This window comes from Glycine max, chromosome 14 (genome assembly GCF_000004515.6).
Source record: "Glycine max cultivar Williams 82 chromosome 14, Glycine_max_v4.0, whole genome shotgun sequence".
NCBI classification, from domain to species: domain Eukaryota; kingdom Viridiplantae; phylum Streptophyta; class Magnoliopsida; order Fabales; family Fabaceae; genus Glycine; species Glycine max.
This window is the reverse complement of record NC_038250.2, coordinates 11074652-11092761: the sequence shown is the minus strand read 5'-3', so window position 1 is coordinate 11092761 and position 18110 is coordinate 11074652. Positions and strand designations below refer to the sequence as shown.

The 18110-nt window shown below is 34.8% G+C and overlaps 1 protein-coding gene across 1 annotated transcript; it reads left to right on the top strand.

Moving 5' to 3' along the window:
• The first annotated feature begins 6290 nt into the window (after positions 1–6290).
• Positions 6291–6910, top strand: LOC106796010 (aconitate hydratase-like). Its single transcript, XM_041009022.1, has 3 exons — positions 6291–6329; positions 6421–6582; positions 6761–6910. Exons 1-3 carry the CDS (start codon positions 6291–6293, stop codon positions 6908–6910), a joined length of 351 nt encoding a protein of 116 aa, XP_040864956.1.
• The last annotated feature ends 11200 nt before the right edge of the window (positions 6911–18110 follow it).

Below are 18110 nucleotides of genomic sequence, written 5' to 3'. Positions count from 1 at the left end.
TAAATTATTTATTGCTATCCCCACAATAAAATAGCTCTATTACAATTGTGTCCTAATGTATTTGGACTTTTCCTTGCCAAATAACTTGTTATGTTGTTATTGCTACTGAGATATTTTATACTTCAACAAAGGATTGACTTGAGCCATACTTTTTTAGTTTCTCTTTGTCATATTTAATAATATCACTTTTCTTGTGTATGAATCAAATATGACTGAGTTGCTTATAGGTTTTTTTATTTCTTATTTTTTTTCTCTGAAGAGCCTTAATTCTATTAATCTTTTAGAAACTTCACATTTGAAGATTTGTTAGGGGTTTGGATTAGGAAGAAATGGATGCTAGCATAATTGACACTGCAATTGCTTCAAGAAGATGTAAAAGAGAAGAATTTAAGAAAATATTTAATATTGCTATTGTTTGTGTCATTTATATGATTATGGGTGTAGTAGCATGGTATGATAATAATCATTTTGTTAAGGAACCATCCCGTAATTGGCAATTGGAACAACGTAATCACCTTAATTGTCTCATTAGAGGGTCAGAAAAAAGTTATATTGAACAATTGAGGGTTAGTAAGAGTGTATTTTTCAAGCTTGGTAGAATATTACAAGAAGGCAATGGATAAGTAAGAATACAAAATGTTCCAATAATTGAAGCAGTGGCGATGTTTTTACATATCCTTGCTCACAACCTTAAGTACAACATAAGGCAATTTGATTATTATATATCTAAAGAAACAATAAGTAGGCAAGTCAATAATGTCTTAAGAGCTAAGTCCAATTCATTCTTCACTCTCATGAAAAAATTCCATGGATCTCACGCTTAGCACATATGCCCCCCACGCTTATTCCTAAGAGGTCAAAGAACAAGTTATTTTCTTCTTGTTTTAGGCTTAGCGCTAGAACATGTTAGGCTTAGCACCAGATTTGGTGCTTAGTGCTAAGGTTTGTGGCACTTAGTGCCAAGAGGTCATATAGCTCCCATGCTCTCTACCTCTTCAAAGCTTAGCTTCAAAATTGATGTTTATCATCAATCTACGATTTTGCAGAATTTAGGTCGCAATCTGTGTCTTTTGGGGTCTCTCAATTCATTCTCAAACACCCAACATGTAATTAAGAATCTAGAATTGATTCCTAGCATGTTCTTAGTCTTTTCAAAGTAACACATGCAACACCAACAACAAATCACTAATGAAACAATTATCCCTAAATCCCTAATTCTTCAAAAAAAAAAAAAAAACAATAAAGGGAAAAGCATAGCATTAATCAAACAATCAAGATACACCAAACAATTAATAAATTTGTGCTTTAGAGTGTTCACAAACTAACCTTTCGTAAAATAAAATTGAAACATAAATTCTATTAGGGTTTAGAGCCAATTCCTCTACCCATGGCTAATGCAACACTTACAAGCAAGAGTTCATACTCCTCCTTACCTTGAATGATGAAAGTGTAAGCAGTACTTCTTCGATTCACACTCATAACTTTTATGACTCTTTGTATGAAGGTTCTCTAGAAGACACAATAGTGACAACACACGTTTCCCAAAGAATTTAAAACAGAGAGAGACTTTTAATAAGAGTTTCCATGCATCTTTGTATGAAGGTTTTTCGAGTAGGAGTAATGTACTTGATAAGGTATGTGCCTTTTAATAAGAGATTTGGTACCTCTTGTACCCCTATTTAATATATTTTTATCTTTGACGGGTAAAAACATACATTTTATGTGGCCAAGGTTGTTTGTTTTTTCTTTAATGCATGATATATTTTCTTACCATCGTTGTCATGTAGAGAAACATTGGAAAGTTATTAGCATATTTGGACCCTTTTTTTCCTTGTCACTAAGGAGTGGATTTGGAGCAATTTTTTCAAAAATCTTTTTAGAGTGAATAAAAGTATTGTAACTAATTGATAAATAAACTAAGATTATATATACAAAGATAAAAGTATTTTTATAATATTTATATTATAAATATAATTTTTTAATCTTTGGGTTATAATGTAACTAGTTTTACCAATTGTATAAGGTTATATTGTAAAACTTGTGGTCCACTTGGAAAAATTATGGGTGAAGAAATCCAAGTGCTAGATATAATTAATATATTTTCCTAAATCTCTTATTAAAAGGCACATATCATGTCAAGTACATCACTCCTATTCGAAAAACCATTATATGAAGAGGCATCGAAACTCATATTAAAAGTTTCTCTCTTTGTTTCAAATTCTTTGGGAAAAGTATGTTGTCACTATTGTGTCTTCTAGAGAACCTTCTTATGAAGAGTCGCAAGCTGTGAGTATGAATTAGAAGAGTATTGCTTCAACCTTTCTACAGTTTCATTATTCAGGGTAAGGAGGAGTGGAAACTCTTGCTTGTAGGTGTGGCATTAGCCATGGTTAGAGGAATTGGCTCAAAACCCTAATAGAATTTACGTTTCAATTTTATTTTATGAATTGATTAGTTTGTGAACAATCTAAAGCACAAATTTATTAATTCCTTGATGTATATTGAATGTTTGATTGATGGTGAGCTTTTCCCCTTTTTGATTTCTTGAAGAATTAGGGATTTAAGGATAATTGTTTGATTGGTGACTTGTTGTTAGGTTTGTGTTTGTTACTTTGAAAAGACTAAGAACATGCCAGCCAGGAATCAATTTTAGAATCTTAATTACATGTTGAGTGTTTGAGGATGAATTAAGATGCCCCAATAGACATAAATTGTAGACCTAAATTTTGCAAAATTGTAGATTAATGATAAGCATAAATTTTGATGCTAAGCTTGGAAGAGGTAGAAAGCATAAGAGCTCTCTAATCTCCAGGTTCTAAGTGCCACAAACCCTAGACACTAAGCACCAATCTAGTGCTAAGCCTAATATGTTCTAGCACTAAGCCTTAAGCGAGAAGAAAACAACTTGTTCTTTGGCCTCTTAGGAATAAGCATGGAGGGCTTATGCGTTGAGTATGGGATCATGGACCTTGTTCATGACAGTGATGAATGAATTAGACTTAGGAGTCTAATTTAACATGCGCTCTGAATTTGTGTTTTAATTGTTATAATTATAGGCCCTTTGTTATTTCTTCTCTAAATTTGTGTTTTAATTGGTGAATGGTATGTGAGTGTTTATGAATGCTAAGATTTTTTATGAATGTTATGTTTGTAGTGGTTGAGACTATTCTCACCCTTTTCCTCAATTGGGTCTCTTTGAATTTATAATTTTGATGCAAAGTCGTTGGCTTTTGTTTCTTTAGGGAAGAGAATTGATGTGGGGGTTGGCTAGGTTTATGGATGAAAATGGAACCTTTGTATTTCTTTTGAAATTGTACTTGGGTTGGTGAATGGACTATGAATGCAAATCAATAATGCTTGGTATCTCATGCTCGTGCCTTCGGTGTGAATTACTAGCTTAAAATAATGGATATTGTGCTTTCAAATATTTATTTCATATTTGCTTTCGTGGGGTATAGATAATTTTCTCTATGCCTTGCCTTTTACATTCGTTGTTTGTTCTTACTTCAATAGAAAATGACAACATTGTATGAGGCATACATATAAAATTGAGCCTCATGTTTGTTCTTACTTTGATAATTTTCTCTACACCCTGCCTTATACTTTAGAATTACACTTGGACCTTATTGAGCATTAGTCAATCATCAATGTTGCACTTCAAATTTATTAGGCCATGGTCAATCATTAGTTTTATACTTAGATCTTATTGGAATTTGGTCAATCATTAGTTTGATACCTCGACCTTATTGAGTCCTGATTCATCATTAGTTTTATATTTGGGTCTTATTGAGCCTAGACAATTATTAGTGTTGCACTTGGACTTTATTAGGTTTTGGTCAATCATTAGTTTTATACTTGTGTCTTATTGGACTTGGTCTATCATCACTGTTACACTTGGGTCTTATTGAGTCATTTTGCACTTCTAACGTTATATTCTTATTCTTTTTTATTTGTAATATATGTTAAATATTTTTTAATAGTCTTAGGTTTATTCTATAACAAAAAATATTATAGATGTATATTTATTTATGATTTTAATTATATAAATAGTGTTTAACCCACTATATTAACATGACAAGTAAAGTATCTTTATTTATTTTAAAAAAACAATTATGTTGTAAGACTTTGTTTTTATGCTAGGTCTTTTTTAAAAAGTATTTTTTTTTTTGAAAAATTACATCCAAAATAATTTATGGTTATTATGTTGTTGTTGAATATTTCTTTATTTCTTGTATCTTGCTTCTATATGGAGAGACAACAGAGTTAGGTTATTTTGTATGTGAGCTGTCTCTCTCTTCTTATGTACTCTATATATATGTCATTCAAAAAGCAATAAAGTTTAAGCTAAAGTGAGACAACTTTTTACTCACTAAAATATCAAAAGCTTCAACTATTGTTATTATTATTATTTATATTTTAATTATATTTGAACTATATACAACACTCTTAAATTAATAATTAAATAGTTGTAATGGTGGAAATAGTATTATCAAAATAGCCAAGTTTTATAATTTTCCAGTGGCGGAATCATTTTTTGGTGACCAATTTGAATTTTAAAGCGACAAAAGTAGTGACCAAACTAACTTAGTCGCTAAGCATTAAAATGTGTTGCGGTCGAGCTATCCTTTAGCCTCAACCCTCAACATCAGTTGCTAAATTTTCAAAAAAAAAATTTAAAATTTAAACCACTTAGCGACTGAATTAGTGGCTGCTTGGGTTGTCACCATGCATATCGGTTGCAAAAGTGCTCTCTGGTTTGTAAAAGTGACAACTTATATAATAGTTGCTAAATTGGTCGTTTTTTGTCACCAATATATTTGGTCGCTATTTTTAGTCTTTAATCTGCATATTTCTCGTGGTGATAGTATTGAACAATTTTGCTTCGAACATATGTTTGTGTGTGTATAGCATAATATACACAACTAAAAAAAAAAGTAGTTTCAACGATTGAAACTCAACAACAGTCCTCTGAAACCCGTCATTATTTTGTTATTTTTTAAATGATGGTATTTTTGTAAATATAAGAAACATTTGAAAGATGGTTGTTTTCCAAATCCGTCTTTGAATAAGGTTGAGTTTTTATATTTTTTGAGTGCTCAGCTCGCGCCCTAACCCTCTTGCATTCCGCTCACTCCGTCTTTGAACCTCTGGAAGCGTCTTCCAACCCTAATTTTGCACTCCTCCGACTTCTGGACTTTCAAGGGTTTCACCAAATTCGTCACGCGCCTCCTCTCCCTCCGTGACGCCTCGCTCGCACTCCTCAAACTCGATTTCGAGCGCCGCGGCTGCATCGAGCCGCAGCTCCTCAAACGGATCGTCAAATATGTCGTTTCCCACAATGTTCGCCAGGTAGGAATCTACGGTAGCATGCTATTTCCGAAATCGCTGAATCTCACGGCGTTAACCATATTCCAAAAATGGTTTAGGTAAATGCTTTCAGGAAAATGTTGGAAGGGAACCGAACATATCCTATTTGCAGGTCTGACTGTCCAGACATATATTAGCTATTACAATATTTGTTTGATTTGTTTCTCTACCTCTCTGTATTATGTTGCTTGTAAATAGATTGGATTTTGACTGGTATGTTTGGGAGTAAGGTTGTGGAGGAAAAGGAAAACAAATTTTTCATTTCTAATAAAATTTTGTAATTTTGGTAATTTTTAAAATAAAGAGATAAAATGATATTCTAATCCTTTGTTTATTTGAATGAACAATATATAACTTTCTGAATTAAAAAATTTGACTGGGAAACTCTTTTGTGAAGCAAGTTGAGATTCCTTTGAAGCCTGCTTCTGTTCTACTGCAGGTAACCTTGTCCAATTCTGCATGCGGCAAAAGAGTTATTTTCATGGATGGGGATATAAAGTAATGCGTGTTTTATCTTTAACCCGTTTTTTCTCCTCTCCTCTGGATTTTACTGGAATCCCTGCTGTTGTTGACCTGGCTTGCGTGCGTGATGCTAGGAATAAGCTTGGCAGTGATTCTAATAAGATTAATCCTCTGGTATACATCATTCTTACCATTTTTCTGTGCTTTTGTTCTCTGAAGTCATTTTGATTTGTAGAAATTTAACAAACAATTTTGCCTATATGTTATATTTGCTATTGTATAAGTGGCTCTAACTCAGCTACAATTGTTGTCAGGTTCCTGTTGATCTTGTCATTAATCATTCAGTTCAAGTTGATGTAGCAAGGTCAGAGAATGTAGTGCAGGCCAATATGGAGCTTGAGTTCTAGAGAAACAATGAGAGATTTGCTTTTCTTAAATGGGGATCAAATGCTTTCCGTAATATGCTTGTTGTCCCTCCTGGATCTGGTATAGTACATCAGGTAAGTTCAAAACAGACATTCCAAATGATTTTATGGATTTTCTTTACTGCTATTTTTTTTAATACCGAGGACTTGTAATGTCTCATTTCAGGTCAATCTTGAATATCTTGGACGCATTGTTTTCAATACTGAGGGCTTGTTGTATCCTGACAGTGTAGTTGGAACTGCTTCACATACAACAATGATAGATAGGCTTGGAGTTGCTGGATGGGGCTTTGGTGGTATTGAAGCAGAGGCAACAGTGCTTGGCAAGGTATATTTACTTGAATTTTGGTTTATTTGTAACGAATTTGTTCTAATTATATTCCTATAAATGTAATGAATTCTGATAGTTTGTGGTTTAGAACTATATGTTTCCTTTAACTCAAAATAAGCTCTTGGAGTTGTTTAGCTAGTGGTGATCCTAATGTTGTCTGCTGTAATAATGATAGCCTATGAGCATGGTGTTATGTGTTGTTGGGTTCAAGTTATCTGGAAAACTGTGTAATGGTGTTACAACAACTGACTTGGTTCTAACTGTGACACAAATTCTTAGGAAACATGGTGTTGTAGGGAAATTTGTTGAATTTTATGGTAATTAAGTTCACCTTATCCTCACATATCTAATGAACCTTTAATCCATTTATTCTCTACCATTAGTCTACTCCTAATCCAGACCCTTGGCCTTGATGTAATGATGAGTAGAGTATCATTTTCACGTAGATTTTTGAGTCAATTAGCATTCACTATCAAGCTATTGCAAGTTGAACTAACCATGAGGATTGGTGTTGATCTAACAGTACCAAAATAAAGAATAAAATGCGACAATGTAGTAGAATGAATGAAATGCAATGGAATTGCAAGAAACTTGGAAAAACACAATATGAAGTTAATACTATGAATGATTAAGTGGTTAGGCATTGGTATCCTTCTACCTTCACTTAATCCAATCTCATTATTCTTTGATTACATCTAATCCATTCAATTATCATTTGAGATCACTAGAATAGGTAGAACCCTATTCCTTGATGAAAACTCTTCAATTTCACTTGAAATGAAGGTGAGGAGGAGTCAAAACCTCACTTTCTCTCACAGCTTTATTAGATTCAAAATGTTACATATATATAGGATACAAAAAAAGAGAGAGGAGAGATGACAGTGACATCTCACTGCTGCCTTCTGAATAAGGCTTACAGATTAAGCTACCAAACAAAGCTAAAATACAAAAGAAATATTCAACATTCAACACTCCCCCTCAAGCTGGAGCATATAAATCATATGCACCAAGCTTGGAACATATAGTCTGAATTCTGGGTCCTCTTAGGGACTTAGTCAAAATATCCGCTGGCTGGTCATTAGAACCAATGAACTCAGTGACAATCTCCTTGGACAGAAGCTTCTCTCGAATGAAATGACAATCAATCTCTATATGCTTAGTCCTTTCATGAAAGACTGGGTTTGAGGCAATATGAAGAGCAGCCTGATTATCACAATACAACTTCATTTGCAACTCTTCACAAAACCTCAATTCTTGCAGAAATTGTTTAATCCACATGAGTTCACAAGTAACCATAGCCATCGATCGATATTCAGCTTCTGCACTAGACCGAGCTACAACCGTCTGTTTCTTGCTTTTCCAAGAAACAAGATTTCCTCCAATGAAGACACAATAGCCTGATGTAGACCTCCTATCCATGGGACAGCCAGCCCAATCAGCATCACAATATCCTGATAATTGCGTATTACCTTTGTCTTCATACAACAACCCTTGTCCAGGAGCTCTCTTAATATACCTCAAAATACGCATGACAGCATTCCAATGGTCCAAATGAGGATTTTGCATAAATTGGCTAACCACTCCCACAGCAAAGGAGATATCAGGTCTAGTGATGGTAAGGTAAATGAGTTTTCCCACAAGCCTCCTATATCTCTCGGGGTCAGGATAAACTTCACTTTGATCTGCCATGAGCTTCAAATTAGGATCCATAGGACTTTCAACAGGTCTACAATTTTGCATACCTGTTTCTTCTAAAATATCAAGGGCATACTTCCTCTGAGAGATCACAACACCATCTCCTGATTGAGCCACTTCAATACCAAGGAAATACTTCAAAGATCCCAAATCTTTGGTCTGAAAATGACTGAATAGATGCTCTTTTAGCTGGCTGATCTTAGTAGCATCATTCCCTGTAATCACTATATCATCAACATAGACCATTAGATAAACACATTTTCCAGGAGATGTATGACAATAAAATACAGAGTGATCAGCTTCACTTCGTTTCAGTCCAAACATGTGAACAACATGACTAAATTTACCAAACCAAGCACGAGGAGATTGCTTCAACCCATAGAGAGATCGATGAAGCTTACACACAAGGCCATACTCCCCCTGAGCAACAAACCCAGGTGGTTGCTCCATATAAATATCCTCCTCAAGATCACCGTGGAGAAAGGCATTCTTAATATCAAGCTGATGGAGGGGCCAGTGACGAATAGCAGCCATAGCAAGAAACAGACGAACAGTGGTGAGTTTGGCGACAGGAGAGAAAGTATCACAGTAATCAATGCCATATACCTGTGTGTAGCCTTTAGCTACCAAACGAGCCTTAAGCCGATCAACCTCACCAGTGGGCCCAACTTTAACAGTGTAGACCCACCTACAACCCACAGGGGTCTTACCAGGGGGAAGAGGAACAAGCTCCCAAGTACCATTATTTTCAAGGGCCTGCATTTCATCAATCATAGCCTGTCTCCAGCCAGGATGATCAAGTGCCTCACGGACAGTGGAAGGAATGGCAAGGGAAGACAATGAACAAACAAAGGAACTGTATGAAGGAGACAAACGGTGATAGCTTAAGAAATTATAAATAGGATGAGGATTACGAGTAGAACGAGTACCTTTTCTGATGGCAATGGGCCAATGTGAATCAGAATGAGGAGAAGAAGTGGAAGGAGAGGGCGGATCCATGAGTGGAGGACTGGTTGAAGAAGGACGAGAATCACTAGGAGAGGCTTCAGGTATTGGAGATCCAATCTGCCTTGTCCTGTGTTGATCTGTAGTCAGAGGTGGTAAGATGACTTCAGGTGAATTTGGTGAGGAAGATGGAACAATACTGACATTTTGGCCTGAGTTATCTAGGGGATAAGGAGAAGGAATAGGAAGAACTTCCTGAAGAGATGAAGAATGGTCCACGGAGGGTGAAAAGAAAGGTGTGTCTTCAAAGAAGGTTACATCTGCAGACATGTAGTATCGTCTCATGGTTGGAGAGTAGCATTTGTAACCCTTTTGAAGACGAGAATAACCCAGGAAGACACATTTGACTGACCTAGCAGAGAGTTTATCTAAACCAGGAGACAAATCATGAACAAAACAGGTACAACCAAACACTTTAGGAGAGACATGAAATAAAGGATCATGAGGAAAGACAAGTGAGTGAGGAATTTGGTTTTCAAGAGAAGAAGAAGGCATCCGATTTATTAGGAAACAAGCAGTAAGCACCGCATCTCCCCAATGATGTATCGGAACATTCGAATTTAGCATTAGGGAGCGTGCAGTTTCAAGAAGATGACGATTCTTCCTTTCTGCAATACCATTTTGTTGTGGTGTGTGAGGACATGTGGATTGATGTAGAATACCTTTGGAAGACAGAAAAGAAGAAAGATCATGAGAGAAATACTCTTTAGCATTATCACTTCTGAAAATTTTAATTGTTTTTCCAAATTGATTCTCAATTTCATTGTAGAATGACACAAATATAGGCAAAAGTTCAGATCTGTCTTTCATTAAATAAACCCAAGTACATCTGGAGAATTCATCAATGAAGGTTACAAAATATCGAAAACCAAAAGATGTAACACGACTTGGTCCCCAAATATCAGAATGAATGGTAGAGAAAGCTGAGTTACATCTTTGTACAGTTTGAGGAAATGACGACCTGACATGTTTTCCTAGTTGACAAGACTCACAATCTAAGACTCGAAGATTCTTAAGACTAGGGACCATCATCTTCAATTTTGATAAACTTGGGTGTCCTAGACGATCATGCAAAAGTTTGGGTTTTGAGATTGCAAAACAAGACCCAGGTGGACTGGATTCCAAATAGTAAAGTCCTCGTGATTCATGTCCTTCTCCAATCAGTCGCCCCGTCCCATGTTCCTGAATAACAAAAGAATTAGCAGTAAAGGTTACTGAACAATTTAACGAACGAGTTAATTGACTTAGTGAGATTAAATTATAGGGACACTGCGGAAGGAATAAAACAGAGTTTAATTTCAAGGAAGGAGACAATGAAACTTGACCACTTCCTTGAGACGCAACCTTGGAGCCATTAGCTACAGTGACGAGGTGAGGAATTTTTGGTAAGGAAAAGGATGAAAAGGAAGACTTATTACCAGAAATATGGTCAGAGGCACCTGAGTCGAGTATCCAAGGACTAGGACCTTCAATTGATTGAGAGATACAAGCTGTTGAAAAACATGGTACAGATGAGGATTGAGCTTGGTTGCTGGGTCTCTCAGATTTGAGCTTCAAATACTCCTGATACTCCTCATCAGAGAACTTAGACTCTGCTTTCTCTGATCTAGAAACCTGTGCAACCTTGTCAGGAAACCCATGCAACGAATAACAATTCTCTTGGGTGTGACCCATCCTCTTGCAGTAGGTGCAATGAGGACGTCCACCCCTTCCATTGCGGCCTCCTCTGCTGTTGCGACCGCCTCCTCTACCACGTGATGCAACCATTGCTGACGTCTCCACACTATCAGTAGGATTTTCATCCTTCGATAAGTGAGGCACACGGAGAAGCCTAGTGATGAGAGAATCCATGGATGGAACCTGATCCCCAACGAGTACTTGATCACGAACATGATCAAAGTCTGAGTGTAAGCTTCTCAGAATAAGGACCATGTAAAACTTGTCCAGTTTCCTGTTCACTTCTTCTAATGAATCAGCCACAAGAAACTTTCTCAGCTCTTCCACGGCAGCCCGAGCCTTACCCACATGAGCAATCATGTCATTGCTGGTTTGCTTAAGGGCTGTAACCTTCATGGTTGCATCAAATAAGCTCTGAATATCATTGGCAAAAATTTCTTGAGCCTTCTTCCAAAAGGAACGACACGTTTTAAATGATCTAAGGATATCCAAAATATCCGGCTCAACTGATTGCCATAACACAGCACACAGTTGATAATCAAGCTTCTCCCATTCGGCTCTTTTGTCACTTGAAACAGAATCGAAAGCTTTCTCCAAGTGGTCATGGTGTCCTTGACCAAGAAACCAAAGTTCTACGGAAGCAGACCATGAGGGGTAATTTTTCCAATTGAGTTTAGCAGCTGTGATGGTTGGAGTCCCGGAGAAGGAGAAAACAGGTCCAGGGGAAGCCATTTTGACCCACAAGGTGAAACCCTAAGGGAGCAAAAAGGTGGAGAGAATAGGACTGTAGCGTTCCAGGTGACGAAACTGGAAACTGAGGGCTGGAACGGACTCAGGAGAAGCCGACCAAGAGAACGGCGGAGGCGTGGCGCGATTCCGGCGTCGGGACGGCGGCGCGTGGACTGCACGCGCCGGAGGACGCGCGGGACGGTGGCGGCGCGTGGCGGCGCGTGGCTGCTCCGTTGCTGACGCGAGTTGGCCGACTGGCTCGCGCTTCCCAAGGCGAGCCTAACCCTGGCTTCGCCAGAGAAATGGCCGCCGGAAAGTGACGGCGGCGGCGGCAGACGGCGGCGGTTGCGGCGGCGACGGCGGCGGGCGACGGCGGATGACACCTGCTCTGATGCCAACTTGAAATGAAGGTGAGGAGGAGTCAAAACCTCACTTTCTCTCACAACTTTATTAGATTCAAAATGTTACATATATATAGGATACAAAAAAAGAGAGAGGAGAGATGACAGTGACATCTCACTGCTGCCTTCTGAATAAGGCTTACAGATTAAGCTACCAAACAAAGCTAAAATACAAAAGAAATATTCAACATTCAACAAATAATTAAGTGGTTAGGCATTGGTATCCTTCTACCTTCACTTAATCCAATCTCATTATTCTTTGATTACATCTAATCCATTCAATTATCATTTGAGATCACTAGAATAGGTAGAACCCTATTCCTTGATGAAAACTCTTCAATTAGAAACCTAATTCCTTAGGGGAACTCAATTAAAGAGAAATATTAAGTTCAAGAACAATTTGGTGAACCAACTTAAATGGTTGTTTCCTTTCTTATTCCATCACTAGGCCAAAACTACAATATGCAAAATGCAAGTTGACTCCTATTTGCAGCCTGTTGACAGGGTTAAGGTAGTAGTTTTTATGAATTAATGATACTATATATTTAGAATTTTAAATAGTTATACATTATATATGTATTTTTGATAAATCTTCATATTAATATACAATTTATGTTAGAAAGATGTTGGATTTAGTTGAGCTTCATCAGCCCCCATTATGTACCCAAAATAGTGAAGGGTGAAACCAGTTTCACTTGTGTCATGAAGTTTGGTGGCTCCTCTGTGGCTTCTGCTGATAGGATGGAAGAGGTGGCTACCCTTATATTGAGTTTTCCTGAAGAGAGGCCTATTGTTGTTCTCTCTGTTGTGGGAAAAACAACAAACAAGGTTTTGCTGGAAATTTTTTTTTGCTCCACTTTTTTTTTTCATGTTGGTTTTTGCACTACTTTGGGTTGTGCTGGTTAAGGATTGTTGTTGAAGAAAAAGGTTGCTTTCTGGTTTTGTTATGCTGGAGAGAAAGCTGTGAGTTGTGGTGTTATCAATGTATCAAGTATTGAGGAGCTTTGCTTTATAAAAGACCTGCATCTAAGGCAAGAGCAATGAGCTTTCTCTTTTTTGCTTTTACTAGTGTAGCATAATAATATTTGAAGAAAGAAAAATCACTTATTTTTTTCCCAAAAGGAATGTTATTTTATGATTGGATGTTCTCACCTGCATCTCAGGACTGTGGATCAGCTTGGTGTGAAGGGATCTGTTATTTCAAGTAAGTTGCTTTTTTCTCATGATGGTTAAGTTGGAGTAGGATCATTTGAATATTCATTAATTTATTTGTTTAGATAAAAAGTTCTTCTTTGATCATTTCACCAGACTGGATCTTGATGTTATATATGCCAATCCAATCTGGATCTTTATTGTTCAAGAGTTAGAATTAACAATTATTTGGTGCAGTGGAAGAATGAAACATTTTCACATGCAAATCAAGAAGAATTTAATGATAAATCAGAGAAATTTTACTTAGATTACCGCTAAACAATTACAAATCAAATGCTTCAAATAGAATGCATAAGGAAAAGGAAACTAGGAAAAATAACTTAGAAAAGGAAACTAAAAAGAATAGAAACGGTAGGAAACTAATTATCTCAACAAAATAGAAAATAATTATCATGTGCTGCATCATTTTATATACAGCCTGAAGCAACAGCTACATTGTATATGCATTAATGTCTCTGATGAAATAGACCTTGTATGAGTAAGATGAAATTGTACGCTATAATTGTGATTTTGATTTGCTGCCACAGGAAAAAAATGGCATTTCATACTTTGACTTTGTCATATCATGCACTTTCAACATTGAATTTCAGCTTATCAAACAATTTAGAGAAAAATAGTGTCACTATATATCTCTCAAATCAAGAAAAAGCTAAGAGTTTGGCATAGATTTTGATTATAATTGTAACATTAACCATGAACTTTGTCATAGCCGCTGCAAGTTTTTCATCTCATTTTATCACTTTATGAACTAAGCATATTTTATTATGTCTTCTTTCTTGCAATTTTTAAGCTTATTTTTTAAATAAAATAAGTAATTTTCTGATGTATTTGTCTATTTTTTTAAGAAACAAACCCTATATATTTCTTTAAAAAGAACTTATATAAAAAATGGTTTTATTTTTTTTTTTTATTTTTTTTTATGTTTAAACAAGCTATTCTAGCATATGATTTTAATCATGTTTTATATTCTTTAAAATTTTTATTTTCAGTGCTTGTCCTATTTTTGTTTGGCTTTACCATCTCTATTCTTTGTTTACCTTGTTTTCATATTTCCCTTTTGATTTTTATTTTCATGCTTTCAATTAGAGCTTTGAATCTTGGTCAGTGATTGTGATTTTAAGTCCCGTTTAATTTGGTGACAAATAAAACGACACCTTTTTTTTTTTTTCCAATTTTGAGGCTACCATGGTAATTCTTGAATGCATTCCCATTGGCCCCTTTTCCTTAATAAAACAACCCTTATATTACTATAAACTCAAATAATTAATTCTCAATTAGCCCACCGTGTTCCCTTTTGGCCAAAGGTGTGTCTGTAAAATTTTGAGAAAGCCAATTAGGATAATGCAGGGAAATTTTTTGTTTTTTCTTTTTCTCGGAATGGGGTTGCTTTGAGGGTCTGGGTATGAGCTAATGCACAGGGACATATCCTATCTATTTTATTATATGTCTTTGTGGTGTGTGATTTAATGTACAGGGAAATTTGGAATTTACCTATGCAATTTGTTGCCTATTTTTCTATGGGTTACAGAGGTTGCAATATACACGTTGCAAGATATGCCTTCATAGTTTATGTTAGAAGATATGTTTCTAGTGTAGAAGTAAAGTGCAATGTAGTTAGCATTTGTTGGTCTTTGGTATACTGGCTGTTTCGGGTTTGATAGGAAAAGTATGTTAAAATTCAGTTTGATGTTTTTTCTTCTTGGGGTGACATTTGTGATAGGCCCTAGCACTGTTTGGCTTAGAGTAGTGCTATGGCAATTGAGATGGTCCGCATATTGTTTTGCTTTTGTGCTGAAAAATAGCTTGAAAGTCCTTGCATATGTCCTCAAGTCGTCTTTATGAAATCACATGAAGCAATTTTTTTTATATTTCTTTTTATTGTATAAGGTACTAAGCTTGCTGTATTTCTTTATTATTGGAATTATATTATGGATGCACGTTATTGAGTGTATTTAAATGGGCCTGCCAACATCTGCCAGTGTCTTAACATTCATGCAGGACATTCTTTATTACTTTCTTACATGGATTTGTTTTGCATAAATTGGTAGTTTAGTTTATTGTTTTACACAAGCATCTACTTTTATGTATTTTGTTGTTAAATACTTCATTACTAAAGAGATTTTAACAATATCCTGGTGATCTAGTTGGTATTAGACCGTGCTTTTATGATAAACCCAAAACTTTTATTTACAATCAATCATTTTTAAATTCTGTCAGATCTACCCTTTCCAAAAATTGTGGGAAACTCATGGTGCATGGTGAGGAATGTATTAGCTCAAAGACTGCAATAGAGATGGTATTCAGGTGTTCAGATTCGGAATACAAGGATCTCTTCCAGTTAACAACTTTAATTATATATTATATATTATATATATTTACACGTTACTTTTTCTCCAATTGTATAATGCTTTGATTCTTCAATTGTCAATCACAATGCCTCAAGCTTTTTTTGTGCTTTGAGTAGCTGTAGGACTTGAGGTAATGAGCTACAAATACATTCCTCACCTTTTAAAAATACATTTTAAGATGGTTCTTTGAAAAATTTACATTTTAAGATGATTCTCTGAAAAAATCGTCTTAGATTGTAGGCATTTTAGGACAGTTTTCCAGAATCCTAAATTTATTTTAATTTTTTTTAAAGAAAATTATATTTTAAGACTGTTATTTGAAAACTGTCTTAGAATGTTGTCATTCTAAGACGGTTATTTTTCCGAAAACCGTCTTAGAATATATAGCTTTTCTAAGATGATTTTATAAGAATCGTCGTAGAAAATTTTGACTTTCTATGATATTGGTTACAAATCAATCGTCTTTGAATGTGTCATAGAATCGATGTAAAAACATCTTTTTGTTGTAGTAATAATTGCTTTTGAGCCTATTTGATGTTGTTGTTGACTAATTTTTCTTTGTATTTTTTTAGTGCATGGGTCCACTGAGACAGAACTTGTCCTATTAAATATCAATTACTTTTTTATAGTAGCAAATTTGTCTGTAGTTCTATATTGAGTTGTAGTAGGAGATTGTGGGATGGAAAAATGATATGTTGCTTCTCTCACTTATTTTTTTGTGTATAATTGTGCAGGTTAATCTGGAGGATATGTCATATGCGTGTTTTCAATTATGTTCCAATATGTACCTAGCACATGAGTGCTTGAGTCTATGACTAAATCTATCTTTCAAAACTTTGTAAATTTTGTCGTGTTGAATTGATGTTCATTTTGTTTTAATTGTTATGTCACACATGTTGTGTTTATATTGACAATACGACTTCTATTTACATTGTTGAATTGTATGTGAAGTGTTATGAAAATTTAATTCATTATCAATACACAATTATATCAACACCCCTTGCCAATGATGATATGCATGTCTTTTATAAAGTGGTTGATTTGGGTTGAAATCTTGGTAGACATGTTTGGTTGTGGTTTGTAACAATAATATATGGTTTTCATTTTGATTGATGAATATAATTAAAAAAGATAAGTCTTAATTTTGTCACAATTTAAGAAAAGAATTTTGTACTTAATCTTTCTACTCTTTGGAAAAATTTAGTATTTTTTGTCAAAGATTTAATAAAAGTAAATTAAATAATATTTATTTTATAAAAATTAATATTAAAATTAATTTTTTGGATAAATATTTTAAAATGAAATTCAATTGATATTTCCAAACAAAGAAATTAAAATACAAAAAAATTAAATTGTTTTATCCAAATAAAACATTTAAAAAATGAAAAATTCAATTGCAAGTAATTTAAATGTCAAGTATTTCAATTTCCTTAAATTTCTAAAATTTTCCATCCAACCGCTAAAGGTTTCAGAATTAAACACAGAAATCATGTTGAGAGAATACATTGTCAAAGTTTTGTCCATACTCAACAATATTTATTACACATCAACAAATGAGGTGGAAAACATTAAAACTTATACTGCACCAGCAGAGTATATAGAATCAAAGTTAGGAGGCAACGAATATCGCCCCTGTAGAGAACGTCATGCGGTGAAACTTGCGTCATGCGATGAAGAAAAAAGCGTGCAACATGCACCCTTGTAGAGAACGACGGTTTGGGTTCTAATTTTTTTTAAAAAAGAAAAAACTTGCAATTTTTTGTGCGTGTGTAAGACTTGATGCGTCATAGCAAGAGATTGAAAAGGAGGGCAAGTAAAAGATGAGGGTTTGGATCCTAATAGTAATAATAAAATTAGAAAATAATTTAACCTGCAAAATTAGTGAGCAAGCAACCATTTCAAAAATTTAAGTGACATAGACCAATAGTATGAAGTGTGTGTAAAAGAGAGTGTTTGGGACTTGGGAGTGTGACCTAACATTTCTACATCAAACTAGTAATGCATATGGGAAGTTATGTGATTCTCACATTATCAACATAATTGACGGACTAAATTAAACAGATAAAAAAATCATGAAAAGAATAAAAACAAGTGTTATAAAAAAAATGAGACTAAAAATTAGGGTTTACTAACAAAATTTGTACATGAATTTCATGACAAACTAATTGATAATATGACAACTCACATCATTATCACAACATAATTAATTTGTTATTTTACAGCAAAGATTAATTTTTTAATGAAGAAATAGTTCAGCAGCTAAGTTTGATAAAAAAAATAAATTGTTGTAAAATAAACGTAAAAATCTCAAAATAAAAATAGTGACAAAAAAAATATTAAACCCTAACAAAATATTTTAAAATTCTCTCATAACATCTTTTTATCACCCTCGCTTGCGTGATAAATCCTTTATACATCTATCGCTTCTTTCTCACATCATCTTTCCACGTAAAAACTC